This window comes from Nomascus leucogenys, chromosome 2, assembly GCF_006542625.1.
Source record: "Nomascus leucogenys isolate Asia chromosome 2, Asia_NLE_v1, whole genome shotgun sequence".
Classification (NCBI taxonomy): domain Eukaryota; kingdom Metazoa; phylum Chordata; class Mammalia; order Primates; family Hylobatidae; genus Nomascus; species Nomascus leucogenys.
In genome coordinates, this window is record NC_044382.1 from 35,647,926 (window position 1) to 35,667,310 (window position 19,385).

General features: G+C 40.5%; 1 protein-coding gene across 6 annotated transcripts in view; it reads right to left on the reverse strand.

Moving 5' to 3' along the window:
* The window catches only part of ARHGAP26 (Rho GTPase activating protein 26), a 471,824-nt gene that overhangs the window by 183,959 nt on the left and 268,480 nt on the right, over positions 1 to 19,385 (reverse strand). For all 6 annotated transcript variants that reach the window (XR_004033269.1, XM_030827217.1, XM_030827197.1 and 3 more), the window contains exons 13-14: positions 12,030 to 12,095; positions 7,401 to 7,475 (exon numbers count right to left, since the gene is read on the reverse strand). Coding sequence is in view for 5 of the 6 variants with exons in the window: in XM_030827217.1 (XP_030683077.1) it covers positions 7,401 to 7,475; positions 12,030 to 12,095 (141 nt within the window). In the remaining variant the exon portion in view is untranslated. The remainder of the gene's footprint in view (positions 1 to 7,400; positions 7,476 to 12,029; positions 12,096 to 19,385) is intronic.

Below are 19,385 nucleotides of genomic sequence, written 5' to 3' on the forward strand. Positions count from 1 at the left end.
GGACTGATTAAAAAGTTATAGAGCATCTATGCAATATGTGCCTAAGAAAATCACACTCTAGAAGAATTTGAATGACATGTGACAATAGACACTCTATAGTGTTACATGAATAAAACCTGTAATGTCTGCACAGTGGGTTTAATTTTGTAAACGTACTGTTATATTTAGTATAGTATATATGCTAAATTTAACAGGTAATAATATAACATTTTGATGTCATATGACAAAACAGTTAATAAAGGTTAACTCTAGTATATAGAACTGTTATATTCTTCTACTTTTTGTATTTCTCCAAATTTTCACAATGACCACTCATAACTTTTCATCAGGAAAAAATTTATTTAAAATATGTACGGAGAGACAGGAAGAGAGACAGACGTACATTGAACAAGTATATAGCTGATTTATATATTAAATAGTATAGATAAAAAAGTTGGGCTAAAATTTGGAAAGATTTATCCTTACTTAATATTCAGGGGGGGAAACCCCCAGACACACAGAAGGCATTCTATTTCTAGGAATCTGCAAGTCTTTGAGAGTCCTTTTCACTCTCCAAAGACTAATGACTTCTGTTGCTAGGAGGAAGGGATCAAGGGTAGCTCTTGGTAGGACACTAGTACAAAGCCACACTGCACTTGCTATGAGGAATTTTAGCAAGCTTTCTTAAGGAATCCTGATCAGTACAAAGAAGACATTCTCAAAGCACTGGCTCTCATATTCCTCTTCCACCCCAAAGTCCTCCAATGTATTAAGAGTACAAAAAATAAACTCGAAGTAATTCAAAAAAGTCTCTGGTTTTACTTAATTCTCAGCCTTTTTTTTTTTTTTTTTTGAGACCGAGTCTTGCTCTGTCATCCAGGCTGGAGTTCAGTGGTATGATCTCGGCTCACTGCAACCTCCGCCTCCTGGGTTCAAGGGATTCTCTTGCCTCAGCCTCCTGAGCAGCAGGGCTACAGGTGCACACCACCACACCCAGCTAATTTTTGTATTTTTTATTTTTTGGAATGGAGTTTCGTTCTTGTTGCCCAGGCTGGAGTGCAATAGCACAGTCCTGGCTCACTGCAACCTCCGCCTCCCGGGTTCAAGCAGTTCTCCTGCCTCAGCCTCCCAAGTAGCTGGGATGACAGGTGTGCACCACCACACCTGACTAATTTTTTTGTATTTTTAGTAGAGAAAGGGTTTCAGTATGTTGGCGAGGCTGGTCTCGAACTCCTGACTTCAGGTGATCTGCTTACCTTGACCTCCCAAAGTGCTGGGATTACAGGTGTGAGCCACCACACCCAGCCTAATTTTTGTATTTTCAGTAGAGATGGGGTTTCACCATGTTAGCCTGGCTGCTCTCGACCTCCTGACCTCAGGTGATCCACCTGCCTCGGCCTCCCAAAGTGCTGGGATTTTAGGCGTGAGCCACTGCTCCTGACCAGCCATATTTTCAATAACCAAAACATACTACTCCACTTTTGAGAGCCTTGGAAAGATAAACCAAATCTTACACAGTACCTGGCACATAATAAGTATCCAATGAATGTAAAATCACAAGCATTCTTGTACACCAATAACAGACAAACAGAGAGCCAAATCATGACTGAACTCCCATTCACAATTGCTTCAAAGAGAATAAAATACCTAGGAATCCAACTTACAAGGAATGTGAAGGACCTCTTCAAGGAGAACTACAAAACACTGCTCAATGAAATAAAAGAGGATACAAACAAATGGAAGAACATTCCATGCTCATGGGTTGGAAGAATCAATATCGTGAAAATGGCCATACTGCCCAAGGTAATTTATTGATTCAATGCCATCCCCATCAAGCTACCAATGACTTTCTTCACAGAATTGGAAAAAAACTACTTTAAAGTTCATATGGAACCAAAAAAGAGCCCGCATCGCCAAGTCAACCCTAAGCCAAAAGAACAAAGCTGGAGGCATCATGCTACCTGACTTCAAACTATACTACAAGGCTACAGTAACAAAAACAGCATGGTACTGGTACCACAACAGACACATAGATCAATGGAACAGAACAGAGCCCTCAGAAATAATGCCGCATATCTACAACTATCTGATCTTTGACAAACCTGACAAAAACAAGCAATGGGATAAGGATTCCCTATTTAATAAATGGTGCTGGGAAAACTGGCTAGCCATATGTAGAAAGCTGAAACTGGATCCCTTCCTTACACCTTATACAAAAATTAATTCAAGATGGATTAAAGACTTAAATGTTAGACCTAAAACCATAAAAACCCTAGAAGAAAACCTAGGCAATACCATTCAGGACATAGGCATGGGCAAGGACTTCATGACTAAAACACCAAAAGCAATGGCAACAAAAGCCAAAATTGACAAATGGGATCTAATTAAACTAAAGAGCTTCTGCACAGCAAAAGAAACTATCATCAGAATGAACAGGCAACCTACAAAATGGGAGAAAATTTTTGCAACCTACTCATCTGACAAAGGGCTAATATCCAGAATCTACAATGAACTCAAACAAATTTACGAGAAAAAAACAAACAACTCCATCAAAAAGTGGGTGAAGGACATGAACAGACACTTCTCAAAAGAAGACGTTTATGCAGCCAAAAAACACATGAAGAAATGCTAATCATCACTGGCCATCAGAGAAATGCAAATCAAAACCACAATGAGATACCATCTCACACCAGTTAGAATGGCCATCATTAAAAAATCAGGAAACAACAGGTGCTGGAGAGGATGTGGAGAAATAGGAACACTTTTACACTGTTGGTGGGACTGTAAACTAGTTCAACCATTGTGGAAGTCAGTGTGGCGATTCCTCAGGGATCTAGAACTAGAAATACCATTTGACCCAGCCATCCCATTACTGGGTATATACCCAAAGGACTATAAATCATGTTGCTATAAAGACACATGCACATGTATGTTTATTGCGGCACTATTCACAATAGCAAAGACTTAGAACCAACCCAAATGTCCAACAATGATAGACTGGATTAAGAAAATGTGGCACATATACACCATGGAATACTGTGCAGCCATAAAAAATGATGAGTTCACGTCCTTTGTAGGGACATGGATGAAACTGGAAACCATCATTCTCAGTAAACTATTGCAAGGACAAAAAACCAAACACTTCATGTTCTCACTCATAGGTGGGAATTGAACAATGAGAACACACGGACACAGGAAGGGGAACATCACACTCCAGGGACTGTTGTGGGGTGGGGGGAGGGGGGAGGGACAGCATTAGGAGATATACCTAATGCTAAATGACGAGTTAATGGGTGCAGCACACCAACATGGCACATGGATACATATGTAACAAACCTGCACATTGTGCACATGTACCCTAAAACTTAAAGTATAATAGTAATAATAATAAAAATAAATAAATAAATAAAAGAGAAGTGACAAAAAAAAAATAGTTAATGAAAGGTTCACTCGGCCCAGCCATCTCAGGGGAAGGTTTTGGAGCACAGGTGCCATGTTTATTTTATACTCTTGGCTAGCTCAGACACTACCAGTACCAAGAATTGATGAAGTTGAGAGCATGTTCACAAAAGAGAAGATGAAGCTCCCCCTTCAGGTCTAGAGCCCTGGTGATTCTGTAATTGAGAGATTCAAACTTACTTAACTGGTAAGGAGAATCATGGATATCATTCTCAACTTTCAATTAGATGTTACACTGTGGTCATCTTGCAGCTCTGGTTGCATCTCAGATTAGATTCCAGACTATCTGTAATGCCCTCCTGGCAGAGGCAGCTGCCCTCGTGATTTTCGGCTGCTAGTTATTACTTTTTCATGCCATTTCTCAAATGTTCATGATTATTTTCTCTATCCCCAGGAAAATCAAGGAAGAGAACAAGACAAATATCTTGTGTGAAGGCCACTAAGAAAAGTGATAAAAACAAGATCCTTTCATAACCACTCTTTTGCTTAACGCAACTGAGCTAAAGTGGTTCTTTTTTAGATTAGCAAAGCAGTCTAAAATGTCATATTTCTTTTCATTAGTGTCATCTTACATAACAATCTGTCATCTTTGAAATCTCAGGCCGGGCGTGGTGGCTCACGCTTGTAATCCCAGCACTTTGGGAGGCCGAGGGGGGCGGATCACGAGGTCAGGAGATTGAGACCACGGTGAAACCCCGTCTCTACTAAAAATACAAAAAAAAAAATTAGCCAGGCGTGGTGGTGGGCACCTGAAGTCCCAGCTACTTGGAGAGGCTGAGGCAGGAGAATGGCATGAACCCGGGAGGCGGAGCTTGCAGTGAGCCGAGATTGCGCCACTGCACTCCAGCCTGGGCGACAGAGCAAGACTCCGTCTCAAAAAAAAAAAAAGAAATCTCTCTGCCCCTTCTGTTCCCCCATATCAAGTTGGTTAAAAGTCCTGTTGATTCTCTCTGTATACTCATTACGAGTGTGTCCTTTTTTCCTGACTTCAGAGTACCTATTTGGTTCAGTCTTTGATAAGGTTTGCCTTACCTAATCTATTACAACCATCTTCCTTCTCCTTGTCTTTCCATAATCAAATACATACTCCACATTGTAGCCAAGATTAGGCTCCTAATGCTAGAATCTGATATTGTTACATCTGTATTAGATATACTTTTTTTAAAAAGCTAGCAGCAGCCATTATTTCAGGAAAGCACTTCTCCATCTTCCTATCAATAATCCTGCTCAGTCCACTGGGTTTCAGGGACTAACCCCGTCCCCACCCCAACCATCCACCCCATCCCCCCACATCCCCCGACATAGGCACAGGACCCAGGCCATCTGCTGTGGGCCATGTGACTGGTCTGAGATTGAGAAACGAATCATGTGAATGGCCCCATACTGGCCAAGCAAAGTCCTCGCTGGAGCCTTCTGCCAACACGGTCAAGAAAGGCACTCTCTTCTCAGTGACCACAGGCTCCAAGGACTGCAGAGGCTGAACCGGTCTGGGACACTCCCACAGAGAACAAAGCCACACCAAGCCCAGAAGAGGTCAGACAACATGAGAAGCCAGAAGAAGGAAGGGGCAAAGGATCTAGCAAAAGTAAAGACATCATTGGCATCCCTGACTCTGCCATGCTTCTGTCTTGGATTTACCAGTTATGTGAGCAAATAAATGCTTTTTTTTTCCTTGTAAACTATTCTGAATTGTCTTCTTGACACTTTTGTGTGCAAAAGCATCATAATGGATATAATCCCACTATTGAGAACTTTTAATAGTTTCTTACTTCCTATAGAAAAAAACCCAAACACCTTGGCTCAATATTCAAGTTCCTCAACAAAAAAAGACCACCTTAGCTGTTCAGCTTTAAAACTCTCCTGTCCCAGCCTCAAGTTAAGTCTTTCAGAAATATTAAAATAGTAATCAATACCCTTTGCTGTAGCCACCATAGACCCTTTGTTCAGAATACTTCCTGAATTGGAATTATTATTCTACTCTCTCCTTCACTACACTACTCAGTCTTCTAGACCCAGCACAGATTAAGCATGAATATCATACTTTACATTACAGCTTTCATACACACACATATTTCACCCTATCAGGACTCCTTACAGAAAAGGAACAGCTCTTTCTAAAATTTAATCTCCAGCACCTGACATCTGTTCTAAGCGGCAGACACCCCACAAATGTTTGCAGCTCTGGTCAGAAATGAAAAACTAAGGACTGACACCTATTAGACTCTTAATTCTTCCTTATATTAGAATTTCTCAAAAATTAACCCTATCACCATACAACCCAGCAACTGCACACTCGGACATTTAGCCCAGAGGAACAAATATATGCTCACACAGAAACTATATATGAAAATTTATAAAAGCTTTATCATAATTGCCCCAAACTGGAAACAACTCAGATGCCCTTCAACAAATGAATGGTTTGACAAAGTGCAGTACATCCATACAATGGAATATTACTCAGCAATAAAAAAGAACTATTAACACATGGAACAGCAAAAATAAATCTTGAGAAAATTACACTGATTGAAAAACAACGCCAGTCCCAAAAGGTTCTGTATTGTATAATTCCATTTAAATAATAATCTTGAAATGACAAAATTATAGAAATAGAGAACAGATTACTGATTGCCAGGGGTTAGACACAGGGTGCAAGGTGGGAAGTGAGGTATGTGCTTGTACAATATCATAAGGAATCCTTTTAGTGATGGAAATGTTCTGCATCTTGACTTAATTAATGCCAATATTTTGGTTGTGATATTAAAATTGTGTTTTGCAAGATGTTACCTTTAGAGGAGACTAGGTAAGTGGTACACAGGATCTCTATATTATTTCTTACAATCACTAGTAAATCTACAATTATCTCAAAATGAAAAGTTTAATTTTTACAAAAACTAACCATGTTTCAAATCTTAACCAAAAAAACCCAGATACTCATTGCTAGAGTACCTCGCAAATAATCATAGTTTCAAACAACAGATCTCACTCTAACTAGCAATACAATAGGGTTTTGGCTACACGAAGTGAATGACTCTCTCAAAAAGAGGTGAAGACAGTCATTCTGGCCAACAGGAGAGAAGAGATTTCTTTACCTAAGAAAGCTATTTTCAGAAAGTGGGATGGCAAAAGAAATTACAAATACTAACACAAGAACTGTCCCTGTCCAAAACACTGAGCTGCGTACCCCAAGTGATAGTCCATCTCTACAAGCCAGGGCTTCCAAGGGGAGGAATAACAGCCTCTGTGAAATCTGATCTGTTTGCCATTTAGATCCATGTGACTCATGGAGGCTGGCTGCACTCATATCTAAAAATACAGGAAATCTGCAGCCTAAGCAAATTTGGCTCATGGACTCATGGGCTTTTGATTCAAATACTGCAAATTTGGAGACAGTGCTTTGTATTTATATCAGCTAGTGGCAAAGGAGGTTCTGCTGCTCAAGTGACAGGTATTCAGTTGAAATCTAGAAGCAAAGAGGATCAGAAGATTTATCTGGTTATATACATTTTATCTGAGAGTTACATGACACCTGCTCAGTATCAGGAACATGAACTCTGAGGTCCTCTGGAGCCCAGAATGATGCCTTTCCTTGGGCATTGGGTGTGTCCCACTAAATAACTGTCCCAAAAGAGAACGGAGGGAGTCATAAGCTATTAAAGACAGAGTGGTGTGGCAGTCACATGAGTGACCAAGTGCCACTTGGATCAGAGCACTGAGCCTACAGACAGAGAGGGTGTGGTGTCTGGGCCCTGGCATTTTTTATTTTGTCCAGTCCTACTCAGAACCTTTCCCAGCAGTGTCTGAAGCCATGACAACTGACCGATGGGGCAGATGACTTCTAGGTTGACAGCTCATGGACACCCCGATTCCTTTGCCACAGGCTGTATCTACTCACAGACCTGGTGACTTTTCAGAGCGGGCCCCCCACCCAGGGACCTGACTAGCAGAGCCACTGTGGCACTCACCCATCAGGACACTCAGCAACTTCTGCACTCTGGAGTTGACCCCCACAATTCGATACAGCCCTTGCTCGTTGATCCCTGAGGAAAGAAACAGTGATGATTTAATTAGCGGCACATCAGAACACAAGTCAGGCCAATTCAGCCAAATGCACTTTTTTTTTTTTTCATTTTCTCAGTCCTCCTAAAAGCTGCTCTAATTAAAGTCCCCTGTCACTCAGCTTAGCTCTTAGCAAAGGAGTGGGATTTGGTACAGCTGTCTAGGATTTCACAGATGTGCTGCACACTTCAGCCCTCATGTTAGTTCAGTCATCAGAGGCGAAAGAAGCTTTCCTTTCTCTTGCCAAAGGCAGCATCTGAAGAGTTCTAAAAGATGCAAAATGTACACTTTTAAATATGTCATATTTAACCAATTTTAAAAATTAAAATGCCAAAAATGACATGACTAAAAATTCATACAACAGAAAAAGACACTTTATAATCTATTTTTACATATAAAATGAAAATATGGAGGTGTAAGAACGTTTTTAATTTTAAGGAATGTTAGCCAAGACTGAGATTAGAAGATCCATTCATTTATAATATAAATATTCTTTATTAAAAAAGACCACCTTTATTTCAACGCAAGGAACTGTACAATTAGACTAGTAAGGGTTTACTTTTAAATTAAACATCTAAACAAAGAATCAAAAACTAATCCACTGCAGTGTTTCTGTTCATTTAAATACATGGATTAGATCACCACTGTACCATTTACAAAAGAAGGCAATTTAGACCAGGTGACTTGAAATGATTTTTCTCCTGTTAGTTCCAGGCCCATCATATCTGACCCCTCTCAAGTAATAGAGCTCCAGCTTCCTATTTTATTCCTCTGATGTCCATTCTTCAAACAGTAGCCAAAGTGAACTGTCTAAAGTGCAAATTAGTTCGTACCACCTCTTCTCTTAAAACCCTCCAATAGCTTCCCATTGCACTTAGACCATAATCAAAACTACTTACAATGGCCTATAAGGCCTATATTATTGAGCACTGACTACCTCTGATTGCATCATTGACCACATGCATTCTGCTCCACACACTGGCCTTCCTGTCACCTCAACATGCCAAGCTCATGGCCCCACCTCATAGCCTTTGCTCCAGCTGTTTCCTCTACCTGGACTGCTCTTCTCCCAGAGCTTTTCATCATTCAGATCTCAGCTTAAATGCAACTGCTTCAATCTAATGCAATCCACAATCAACACTACTGGTCATTCCCTTACCCTGTTTTCTTTCTTTATAGCAGTTAACAATATCTGAAATTATCTTTCTTATTTGATTCTTTACTTGTTTTTTTCTGCTACATTCTCAATAGAATGTAAATAGTAGTTGTGTCCTGTTCACCATTATATCCTCAGCCCCTGGATCAGTATACGGTACATGATAATAAACAAAACACTGAGTTTATACTCCATCAAGGCCAGTATAAAATACCTGGGAGCCAAAACACAATCTTCCAGAAGAAATTCGGGAAAGGACCAATTCTGCAGTACTTTCAACAAGACCTATGTAGACATGGAACTAATGAATAAAAAGAAGCGGTCTGGAATGATAGGATTTTACAGCTAAAGAGGACCTGTAAAATCATGTACATCATTCTGCATGATTCACGGACTAGGAGCCCCTGGTCGAAAACTTCAAAAACTAAGTGATGGGTCCCAAGTTACTCAGTGGCAGAAACTTGATTCAGTAACATGTCAGCTTGTGGGCTTGAAAAGTCTTAAGTGTCTCTACTTCTTCTATCCTTGTGCTTCCCCGGGACTTTACACAATCCCACCTCCCACTGGACAACTGTCAAATCCCAGAGAGTATGGGAAGTCTGTTCATCTCTGGTCACCATAAATACATATGCACATACACACACTGCAATCAGGAGATACCCACTTTTGTCAACTATTTACGCTAAAATGGCACCTAACTCATACTGTCCTTATTTCTTCTTTGTGCTCAATGAAGACTTTCTTAGAAGTTAAAATACATCATTTCCATTTTCATTTTAGAGGGGGAAGAAGAACTTGTATACCTCTTCTTCTCCTACTTATTGTATTTATTTTGTAGTTTTACATCAGAAAAGGTTGTCCTCCTGAGCTACCAGTTTGCATTTACTACAGACTCCGTGAACAGTTTTAAATGATTAGGTTACTCTCTTGATTTTGGCTGCTGAAGACTGAGAGACGAACAGGTGGCCCAGCTCAAGCAAGTATATGAACTTTACTGGGGAACGGGATTTTTTTTTGTTTTAGACTCGCTTTTGGCTCCATTTTTGTGCCTCTACCTTTAAACCCTGTACATTTTATTCTTGGTCTTTTCTTTTAAATTTTTATAAAAAATTAAAACTCCTGTTGAAAATTAGGCCGTGCACAGTGGCTTATGCCTGTAATCCCAGCACTTTGGGAGGCCAAGGTGGGCAGATCACTTGAGGTTAGGAGTTGAAGACCAGCCTGGCCAATGTGGTAAAACCATCTCTACTAAAAGTACAAAAATTAGCTGGGCTTGGTGGCGGGTGCCTGTAATGTCAGTTACTCAGGACGCTGAGGTAGGAGAATCGCTTGAAACTGTGAGGCCAAGGTTGCAGTGAGTAGAGATTGAGCCACTGCACTCCAGCCTAAGCAACAGAGCAAGACTCCATCCCCCACCAAAAAAAAAAAGAAAAAAGAAAAATTATCTTAGTAATGAACACTTCAAAAAAACTTAGAAACTACAGTTAAGGTAAATAGACGAGTCAAAGGGAAACAGTAAAAATCAGCAGACAGCCACTGAGAACACAATGAAACCTGTGCAATACGACCGCTCCTCTCCCCACTGCTCCCAGAATGGGTTCATACTGAGCAGCTGCTTTGTAACTTGCATTTTTCACATATTATAAACAATTTTTAAAATGCCGTATGTCTGTAATCCCAGCACTTTGGGAGACTGAGGTGGGTGGATCACGAGGTCAGGAGATCGAGACCATCCTGGCCAACATGGTGAAACCCCATCTCTATTAAAAATACAAAAATTAGCTGGATGTGGTGGTGTGTGCCTGTAATCCCAGCTACTCAGGAGGCTGAGGCAGAAGAATCCCTTGCACCAGGGAGTGGGAGGTTGCAGTGAGCCGAGACTGCATTACTGCACTCCAGTCTGGGGACAGAACGAGACTCTGTCTCCAAAAAAAAAAAAAAAAAAAAAAAAAAAAAAGCTGTACGTCAAAAAATGTATTTCCATTGCATTGTTAGTGATTCATAGTTTTTTACTACACAGATGTACCATTGTTGATTTAACCCATTTTTGAGACATTTGGCCAGTTTCTGATTTTGTACCTTAACATCACCACTGTGTAAACATCCTTATGGCTCGATCTGGCCCATATCCTTATTTCCTCAAGACCAATTCCCGGAAATGTCACCTACTTCTACTTTATATTCTCTGGATACATCTTAAACACCTTTACAAGCTGCCTTAACACTTTATTTAAGGGAGGTACAGGAGAAATAACTGAACATTTTAAAAAACGTTTCCATACATTACAACTGTTTTGGAAAAACTATCTTTTGACGGTATACATAAGGGTAGGTTTTTAAATTCTCTCTCTTCCCTCTACTTAATGCCTCACAGTCCTTATGAAAAAAAAGTATATATTTCTCAACTGGTAAGAGTTATGAATCCTGCTTTAAAAGAAAGAATTTCTTTCCACTACTTAAAAAGGGCTGGTAGGCTGAGAGGCTGTAGAGTAAATAAGATTCACACCTCTGACACTGGTTCAAATCAAATCCAGTGGAAAGATGGTTAATAGCTTTTCTCAGAGGTACAACAGACCAGCAAACTCAAAGCTTCAAACTGCTGGGACTGAGGAATCTCCTTTGTGGCTGTCTCTGAAGAAGGGATAGAGACCATCAGGATGAACCAGCCTCCTTGATCTTAATGTCCTGCTCCCACAGACCTGGGAAAGATCAGCGTGAACATGGGCCTGACCCCTTTTCTCTACCTGGGTGGTCCCCAGGGACTAGCTCCCCAGAGCATCTCAGGTTCACAGACCCCAAGATGTCTGCCAGAGAAAATTCAGGGTGTCTGTGAACTTAGACAGGAAAACAATTACATCTTTATCTTCACTAACCTATAACTGACATTAAGCATTTCCTTCCTTTATGGATGTAAGCAACAAATCACAGGAGCATTAGCGGTACCTGCAACTTGGTCAGAAATCAGATATTTTCATAACACATTACAATTATTACGGATATCTTGAAATATCACTGATCCCATGTTATGTCGGTTATCAGACCCGCCACTATCACTCATAAAGTGTTAACAAAGAAACGCATATATCGTGATACCTTGTGTTTTTTAATATTTTAAAAATTGAATTTCAGTAACTGGTTTCTATAATCATATGTATTTTAGATATTTAACACATTCTTCTGATCAGCCAAAGAAGTTGGTGACACAAAATCAGTTAGGACCTCCTGCTTGAGACCAACAGGACTTATGGAAATCCACTGACAATGGCACTTGGGGAGCTAATGAGTCACTTAAAGTCAGGAAACAGCAGGCAGCAGCTCTGACTCTTCACCAGATGCGTGACCTTCTATGAGAACAATGCCATCTGTTAAACTACTTTACCTCTGGTTTCCACAGCATGGATGCATTTCCTGATTATGCTGAAGCCAATGCTGTCCAACTGCGCAGCTGAAAGAGCAAGAGAAGGGCAGTCAAGTTGCTAGCCATGGAAATCAACCTCAGGATAGGGCTTAACCAAACCAGGATGAATCAATCGCATGCTGTGGTCACATATCCTTTTAATTTTTCCCAATAACAGTACAGGAATAACATAATAATAGCTGGCATTGATTGAGAGCTTTCCATATGCTAGGTATGGTTTTAAGTGCCTTGCATGTATTATCTCATTTAGTTCTCACAGTAACCTCAAGTTGTAGTAACCTGTAAAATTATCTTCAATTTACAGGTGAAGAAACTGCAGCATAAGGTGACAGGTACCTTTACATTGCTCTGCTATTAACAGAAGCTGTAGAACTAATTGCGGTCTCTTTCAAAAAGCACAAATTAAGTGGTCTATAAATGTTGGCTAAGTGCTTAAAAGAGATTTTCTCACTTGATCCCAGTAAGTCCTCCAGGTTGACATTATCATTAGCCCATATTACAGAGGAAGAAACTGAGGCTTGGTAACACTAAGTATCTTGATCAAAGATGCAGAGCCAATACATGGAGACTTGCTCTAGAGCCCATACCATCAAACTGCCTTAAATGTGGCCCTGAGTTAAGTATAATCCTGCTCAGGTGACTAGAAGAAAGGAAAAATAGAACAAAGAATAAAAGAAGAAAAATGATTCATTAAAACAGCCAAGAACAAAGACACTACCTAAGGAAGCAGCATGAAGGCAGTGGGGCCATCCTCTAGGGGGAAATGAGCAAGTGGTGACAGGGTTCTCACTGAGAAAATAAATGATCAACAGCAGCAACTTCTTCCACAGCAGAGAACCACACAAGGCTGGAAACTTCTAACCTGACAACAAGGCTGGAAATTCCCTAAAATTCACCCCCATGTTTTGGTTACCCAGTGATAATCTTTAAGAATGGGTGGGTTCATCTTTGACCTTCTTAGGACAGTGGGACAAGACATTCTACTACTTAATGGTCAGAGTAGAAAGGAAAATGGCAGAAAGTAGAAAAGCAAGTATTTATAGATGATTTGCGGTCATCTCAGGGAAAGTAATAAACTTGTAATATTTGAGAAGTGAGCAGAACCTGAACTCACCTGGGATCTAACCCAAATTGAATCTTTCTTTAATTCTTAGTGTATATGGGTAAACTTAGATAAAATGAACATTTTATTTTTTTATTTCCATAGGTTATTGGAGAACAGGTGGTGTTTGGTTACATGGGTAGGTTCTTTTTTTTTTTTTTTTGAGACAAGGTCTTACTCTGTCGCTCAAGCTGGAGTGCAGTGGCATGATCTTGGCTCACTGCAACCTTCGCCTCCTGGGTTCAAGCGAGTCTCCTGCCTCAACCTCTCTAGTAGCTGGGATTACAGGCACCCACCACCATATCCAGCTAAGTTTTGTATTTTTAGTAGAGATGGAGTTTCACCATGTTGGCCAGGCTGGTCTTCAACTCCTGACCTCAGGTGATCCACCTGCCTCGGCCTCCCAAAGTGCTGGGATTACAGGCGTGAGCCACCGCACCTGGCCTACATGGGTAAGTTCTTTAGTGGTGACTTGTGAGATTTGGATGCACCTAACACCCAAGAAGTATACGCAGCACTCTATTTGTAGGCTTTTATCCCTCACCCCCTTCCCATCCTTTCCCCCGTGTCCCCAGAGTCCACTGTGTCATTCTTATGCCTTCGCATCCTCATAGCTTAGCTCCCACTTATGAGTGAGAACATACAGTGTTTGGTTTTCCATTCCTGAGTTACTTCACTTAGAATAATAGTCTCCAGTCTCATCCGGGTAGCAGCAAATGCCATTAATCATTCCTTTTTATAGCTGAGTAGTAATCCATCATATATATATATACCACAGTTTCTTTATCCACTTGTTGACTGATAGGCATTTGGGCTGGTTCCATGTTTCTGCAATTGTGAATTGTGCTGAAGATTTTAAAACATTTTTTAATCACCAAGAATTCCCAAAATCAAACTAAAAAGGAATGCTAATTCCTAAAACAACTCTTCCCAAACTGAAATATTAATAGTTCCTATACTTACATGCATACTTATTGCTTAGTGATGCTTATTACAAACACACTCAGCCTCTAGGATAGTAAGTAAAGTACCAGAAAAGAAAGAGAAAAACAATGTTTTTCTCCCCAGAGATTACTTGCTATACAAACCATTCTTTTTATTCCCTTAAAATGGTAAGGAGCCTATTAACTCAATCCCTTGTTTTTCCCTGTATAAATAAAGTATTTGCTCTGCAAATTATGGCATCTCAAGATTCTGATTATAGGCTGAAAGCCAAATCAAAATAATTCTTCCAAATAAAACTCAACTCATGCAGCAGGCATTTTTCAAATTTAATAACAACCTATAATACAGAGGCCAAATACTTGTTGGAATCCAGGGGAGGATTTTTTTTTTAAATAACAGCTTTATTGGTATATAATTCATATACCATAAGTTTACCCATTTTCAGTATACAATTCAGCAATTTCTAGAGTATTTACAAAGCTGTGTATTAATCACTATTATCTAACTCCAGAACATTTTTGCCCTCCTCCCTACCCCGAAAACCCATTCACATTGGCCATTTCTTCCTTTCTCCCAGCTGTGGGGAGAATTCCTTTTCTATGGATTTGCCTATTCTGAACACCTCACATAAATGGGAATCATACACTATGTCGTCTTTTATGTCTAGCTCCTTTTACTTAACATAATGTTTTCAAGCCTTAGCCATGTTGTAGCATCAGTACTTCATTTCTTTTCATGGTCAGATAATATTTCATGGTCCAGATATATCACATTTTATTTATCCATTCATCGGCTGATAGATATTTGGGCCGTTTCCACTTTTTGGCTGTTGTGAATAATGTTACTATGAACATCTGTGTACAAGTCTTTGTGTGAACTAGTATTTTCATTTCTCTTGAGTATACACCTAGGAGTGGCAACACTGGGTCACAGAATGACTCTACGCTTAACTTTTTGAGGAACTGCCAAACTGTTTTCTAAGCAGCTGCGCCAGTTTTCATGCCTACCCGCAATGTATGAGGGTTCCAATTTCTCCTAATCCTTGCCAACATTTGTTATTGTCTTTTTTATTATAGCCATCCTAGTGGGTGTCAAGAGGTATCTCACTGTGGTTTTGACTTGCACTTCCCTAATGACTAATAATGTTGGGAATCTTTTCATGTGCAGGGAGGATTTTCATTCCTTTATACAGTAGTCACAATAGAGCCTACTGGAAAGCATTTGTCAGATGGGGAATTACGTTTTGTGCTAAAGGAGTTTCCCAAAATGTTTATAACTACGATTCAATAGTCAGGTGAAGCCTTTTAGTTCTTCTTTTGAGAGGTGCTTAAGATCATCTTTTCATAGGAATGAGAATCAAAGAAGTCTGGGAGAGAAAGAATTGCCATTTTACACAGTGCTATGGGGAGCTGCAGACATTGATTCTGAACTAGGATATTTTAAGAGTAGGTTTGTGAACATGGTCTTATTCTAGGCATTGATGAACTTCTGCCCTAGACAAAGGCTATTTCTTTACCCTCTGAACATCGATAAAAGTTTTGAAAAATTGGAAAGAACCTAGCATCTGACAGTGATGACCCCAATGGTCAGAAGATACATGCATGTAAAGCCATCAGCCCAATCAGTGGACACAACCCTCTAGAGGCAAATCAGTCACTGAACCTTTTTTTTTTTTTTTTTTGTGGCACTGTAGGAAGTTCATCCTTTTCTAGGTAAGTAATATTTACTGGAAAAGAATAAAATGGACCCTTCCAAATACATCCAGAAAATAATCAAAATTTTACCCACTACTACAATTACTTCTTTTGGGAAATGGCAAAGCAAAACCTCCACATTCAATCTGAGTAAACGTTCCTCCTTTGGTTTTCCCAACGTTAGAGATCCTCCAATTTGTTTGAAACCAGCAAACTCCTTTTCCTGGAATTAAGTCTTACACAGATGTTACACATAAAGGTCTTACATATGACATGTATAATCCAGTATTTCTCAGTTTATCTTAGTTGTCTAAGTTCAAATGGATATATTTACATATTGCAAAGTCAAACATTATGAGCTCAAGATAACTCTGTTAGCCTCTAATGTATTAAAATTGCATATTGATGATAATTATTTATAGCCTATAAACAGATAACACTGTGTTAAGAAATGGAATCTCTTTCAAACAACAGTTTCTCCAACAAGGAATTCAAGAAATACAGGTTAGCAACCACTGCTCTAAACCTCTAAACTGGAACTAGTGTAAATTATCACACTGCCCACTGCCTGGGGACCCCCATCTCTTTTTGTCTCTTCTCTTTCACAGACACACATGTGCATGCATGCACGCACACAAAGAGCTTGATTTCTACTCTCATCAACTTGAGTTTCCTGCTGACATCATGATTAGATTACTAATAATTAACAACTGTTTTATTATTTATCATGGACCAAGTACCACAATGTGATAGGGACTACAGTGCACACATAAACAGATCATTCGTCCTGATCTCTGCCCAGTAGGGATATAATCTAAGTTAATTGAGATCTCCTAGTCTGAAAAGCAAATTCCCACTAAAAGGTTTAGAACACTATCACCACCAAGCTGCGTTTGCTAACAACAGAAAAAGTCTGAGTGGCCCGCCAGATGGAGGCGGCTGTCCTTAATCCCCTCAAGCAGGTGATTCAGCTCTTTCACTGAGCCAAGGCTCAGAAAAGGTCAGGGATTTATTAGCAATTTCTGTATCCCTATAATCTCCAGCAATAATCTCTCATTAAATATCTACTAGGCTTGCATTAGTCCCTTAATTTGACTTGCGATGAGTTGTCGCAGGACCTGTGTCTCCCAGGCCCAACATCCACCATCCTGCAGTTGAGGCTTCAGCTGGTTTACTTCCCTCCCTCAGCCTCAGGTTCAGCTCTGCTCAGTGTACACACGAGGCAGCCCAAACAGTTGTCTCATCATGAATGCTGGCAGAGCTTGCACCAAATATCCAGGTTGGCCTCCCAGGTTAGAAATGTACCATTCTCTTAACTTTCATCTCAACTTTTGAAGCCTTGTTGCTTTGTCTCCTTTCAGAGAAAGCAGCACGCTAGGGTAGCAAAGTCCATTTTCTCAAAGTTCTCTGGAGAACATGTGAACACAGGAGAGGTGGGTTTATGCTCAGTAACCTTGAAGATTCTTAGGGAAAACCACAGAAGTGGGAAGAGGATTCCTTGGGCTATCATGCCTAGGATATGAACCCCGGGAGGAGGGAGGCAGGTTACATCCAGAGACTAGCTGTCTTACTGCAAAGGGATTAAAAGAACAACTATAAGGTATAATCAAATGATTTTCTTATCTAAAAGAAGGAGGCTTGAATCACTTGAACCCAAGAGGCAGAGACTGCAATAAGCCGAGATTGCGCCACTGCACTCCAGCCTGGGCAAGACTCTGTCTCAAAAAATAAAAATAAATAAAAGGAGGAGGCTGGTGGGCCAGGGAGACAGACATGGATTTTAGCATAACTGTCAGTGCTATATAACCATAAGGTCAACGCCATGCCCTGAAGCTTCTGGGACCTCACCTGAGATACTTTTCACTGGCTTCTCCCAGCTATTAAAAAAAAAAAAAGGTGTGTAGGTGGTCGGAAAATTATAACAAAATCACAAGTATCACCCTTGGCACCACTCCTACTTCTTACCTCCCATATCCAAATTATTACCAAGTCCCTCAATTGTATCTTCTAATGCCTCTCAATTTTGTCCAATTTCTCCATCATCATCATCACCATCCTGGTCCCCACCTCAATCATCTGTTGCCAGGATGACTGCATTAACCTCCTGGCTGGTCTTCTTATACTTCTTGTTCCTGTCTGCCCTCTGCATTGCAGCCCCCATGGTCTTGACAAAATCAGAGCATATCACCTCCCTGCAGCACCTCACTGCCCTTGGGAGAATAACCCCAATCCTTACTTGCTCACAAAGCTCTGTGTGACGGGGCCCTGCCTGGCCCTCCAGCTTCTTCAGGGGCCACTGTGCCAGCTCTGAGCACCTAGCCACACTGGCTGTCTTTCAAGAACATTCAACTAACCATGCTTTCTTCCCAGCACAGACTGTGGATTTCACATGGGAGCCCTTTGGCTCCCAATTCACATTACCCTCAAGTGTCCCTTCTTCAAGAAACTCACCCAGACCTTCACACCTAGGTTAAAGCCCCCATTGTGCACTCAGATACAGGACCATCAACCTTTCTTTCAGACTATGATGCACCACTGCAAGTTTACACTGATATATGTGATTCTGTGAAAAATGTCTACCAAACTAGAATACTTATTCATGAGGGCAATGGTCCAGGTATATTTACTTCACTGGCTACTACAGCTCTATCTTTTACCATCAACTATAGTACTGGATATGAATTGGAAGTGTGTGCATGCACGTGTCATTTTTCATTTTGGATACATGAATAGGTAAATTAGTGAATGAATAGTAGAGAGAGTTGCCGAGGGGCAGTGTGTCAAAACGACCTTTCAATTTCAACTGATATAAACCTTCTGAGAGTAGATGAGCTCTTTTAACCTTTTGGTCCTCCGCTTTCTCATTTTTTTGTGATGATATAAAGGTTAAATAATGAATAGGCTGATCTAACCACTTCCTTCCTTCCCGTATCAATACAGGCATGCCACCTAGCAGCAAAGCCCAAGAATGGGCCCAAGTAAAAGGAAGAACAAAAGTGGCACAAGCCAAGCCATGAAACATAGGAGACAAAAGCAAATTTAGGTTTTCCTGGACACTTTTAGACCTCCTGCATTTTGTCCATCAAGGCATTATCATCATTGAGCTGCATGTGGTGTGAAGCTGGGGCTGAGAGGAGAGCTTCTCCATATTACACTAACTCGGCCATCTAAATGAGGGTCAAGAGGGGCCGGGGGCCTGAGGGTCAGGAGAGCCCCTGGAAAACACAAGTATTCTCCACTAGAGCTTCATGCTACCCGAGAGACCTGATTAATCAGGCTCAAGAGCCCCTCTTCTGAAAATCACTGACCTGCGGTTGCTCAACTCCAACCTTCAGTACTCAGAAAACCAAGAAATTTGGCAAGAAGTGGCCAAATCACCCAATTTGAATAGAAGAAACTTTCCATACTATAAGTTGACTGATGGACACATATACATAGTCTATAAAAATAGCACACTAGGACATGCCCCCAAATGACCCCACACCTGCATCCCTGGAATTCTAACCAAACCCTGGGGAGGGAAATCCTCAACCAAAGGAGAGGAGCTAATCTACTGAATTAGCCTCAACATGAACT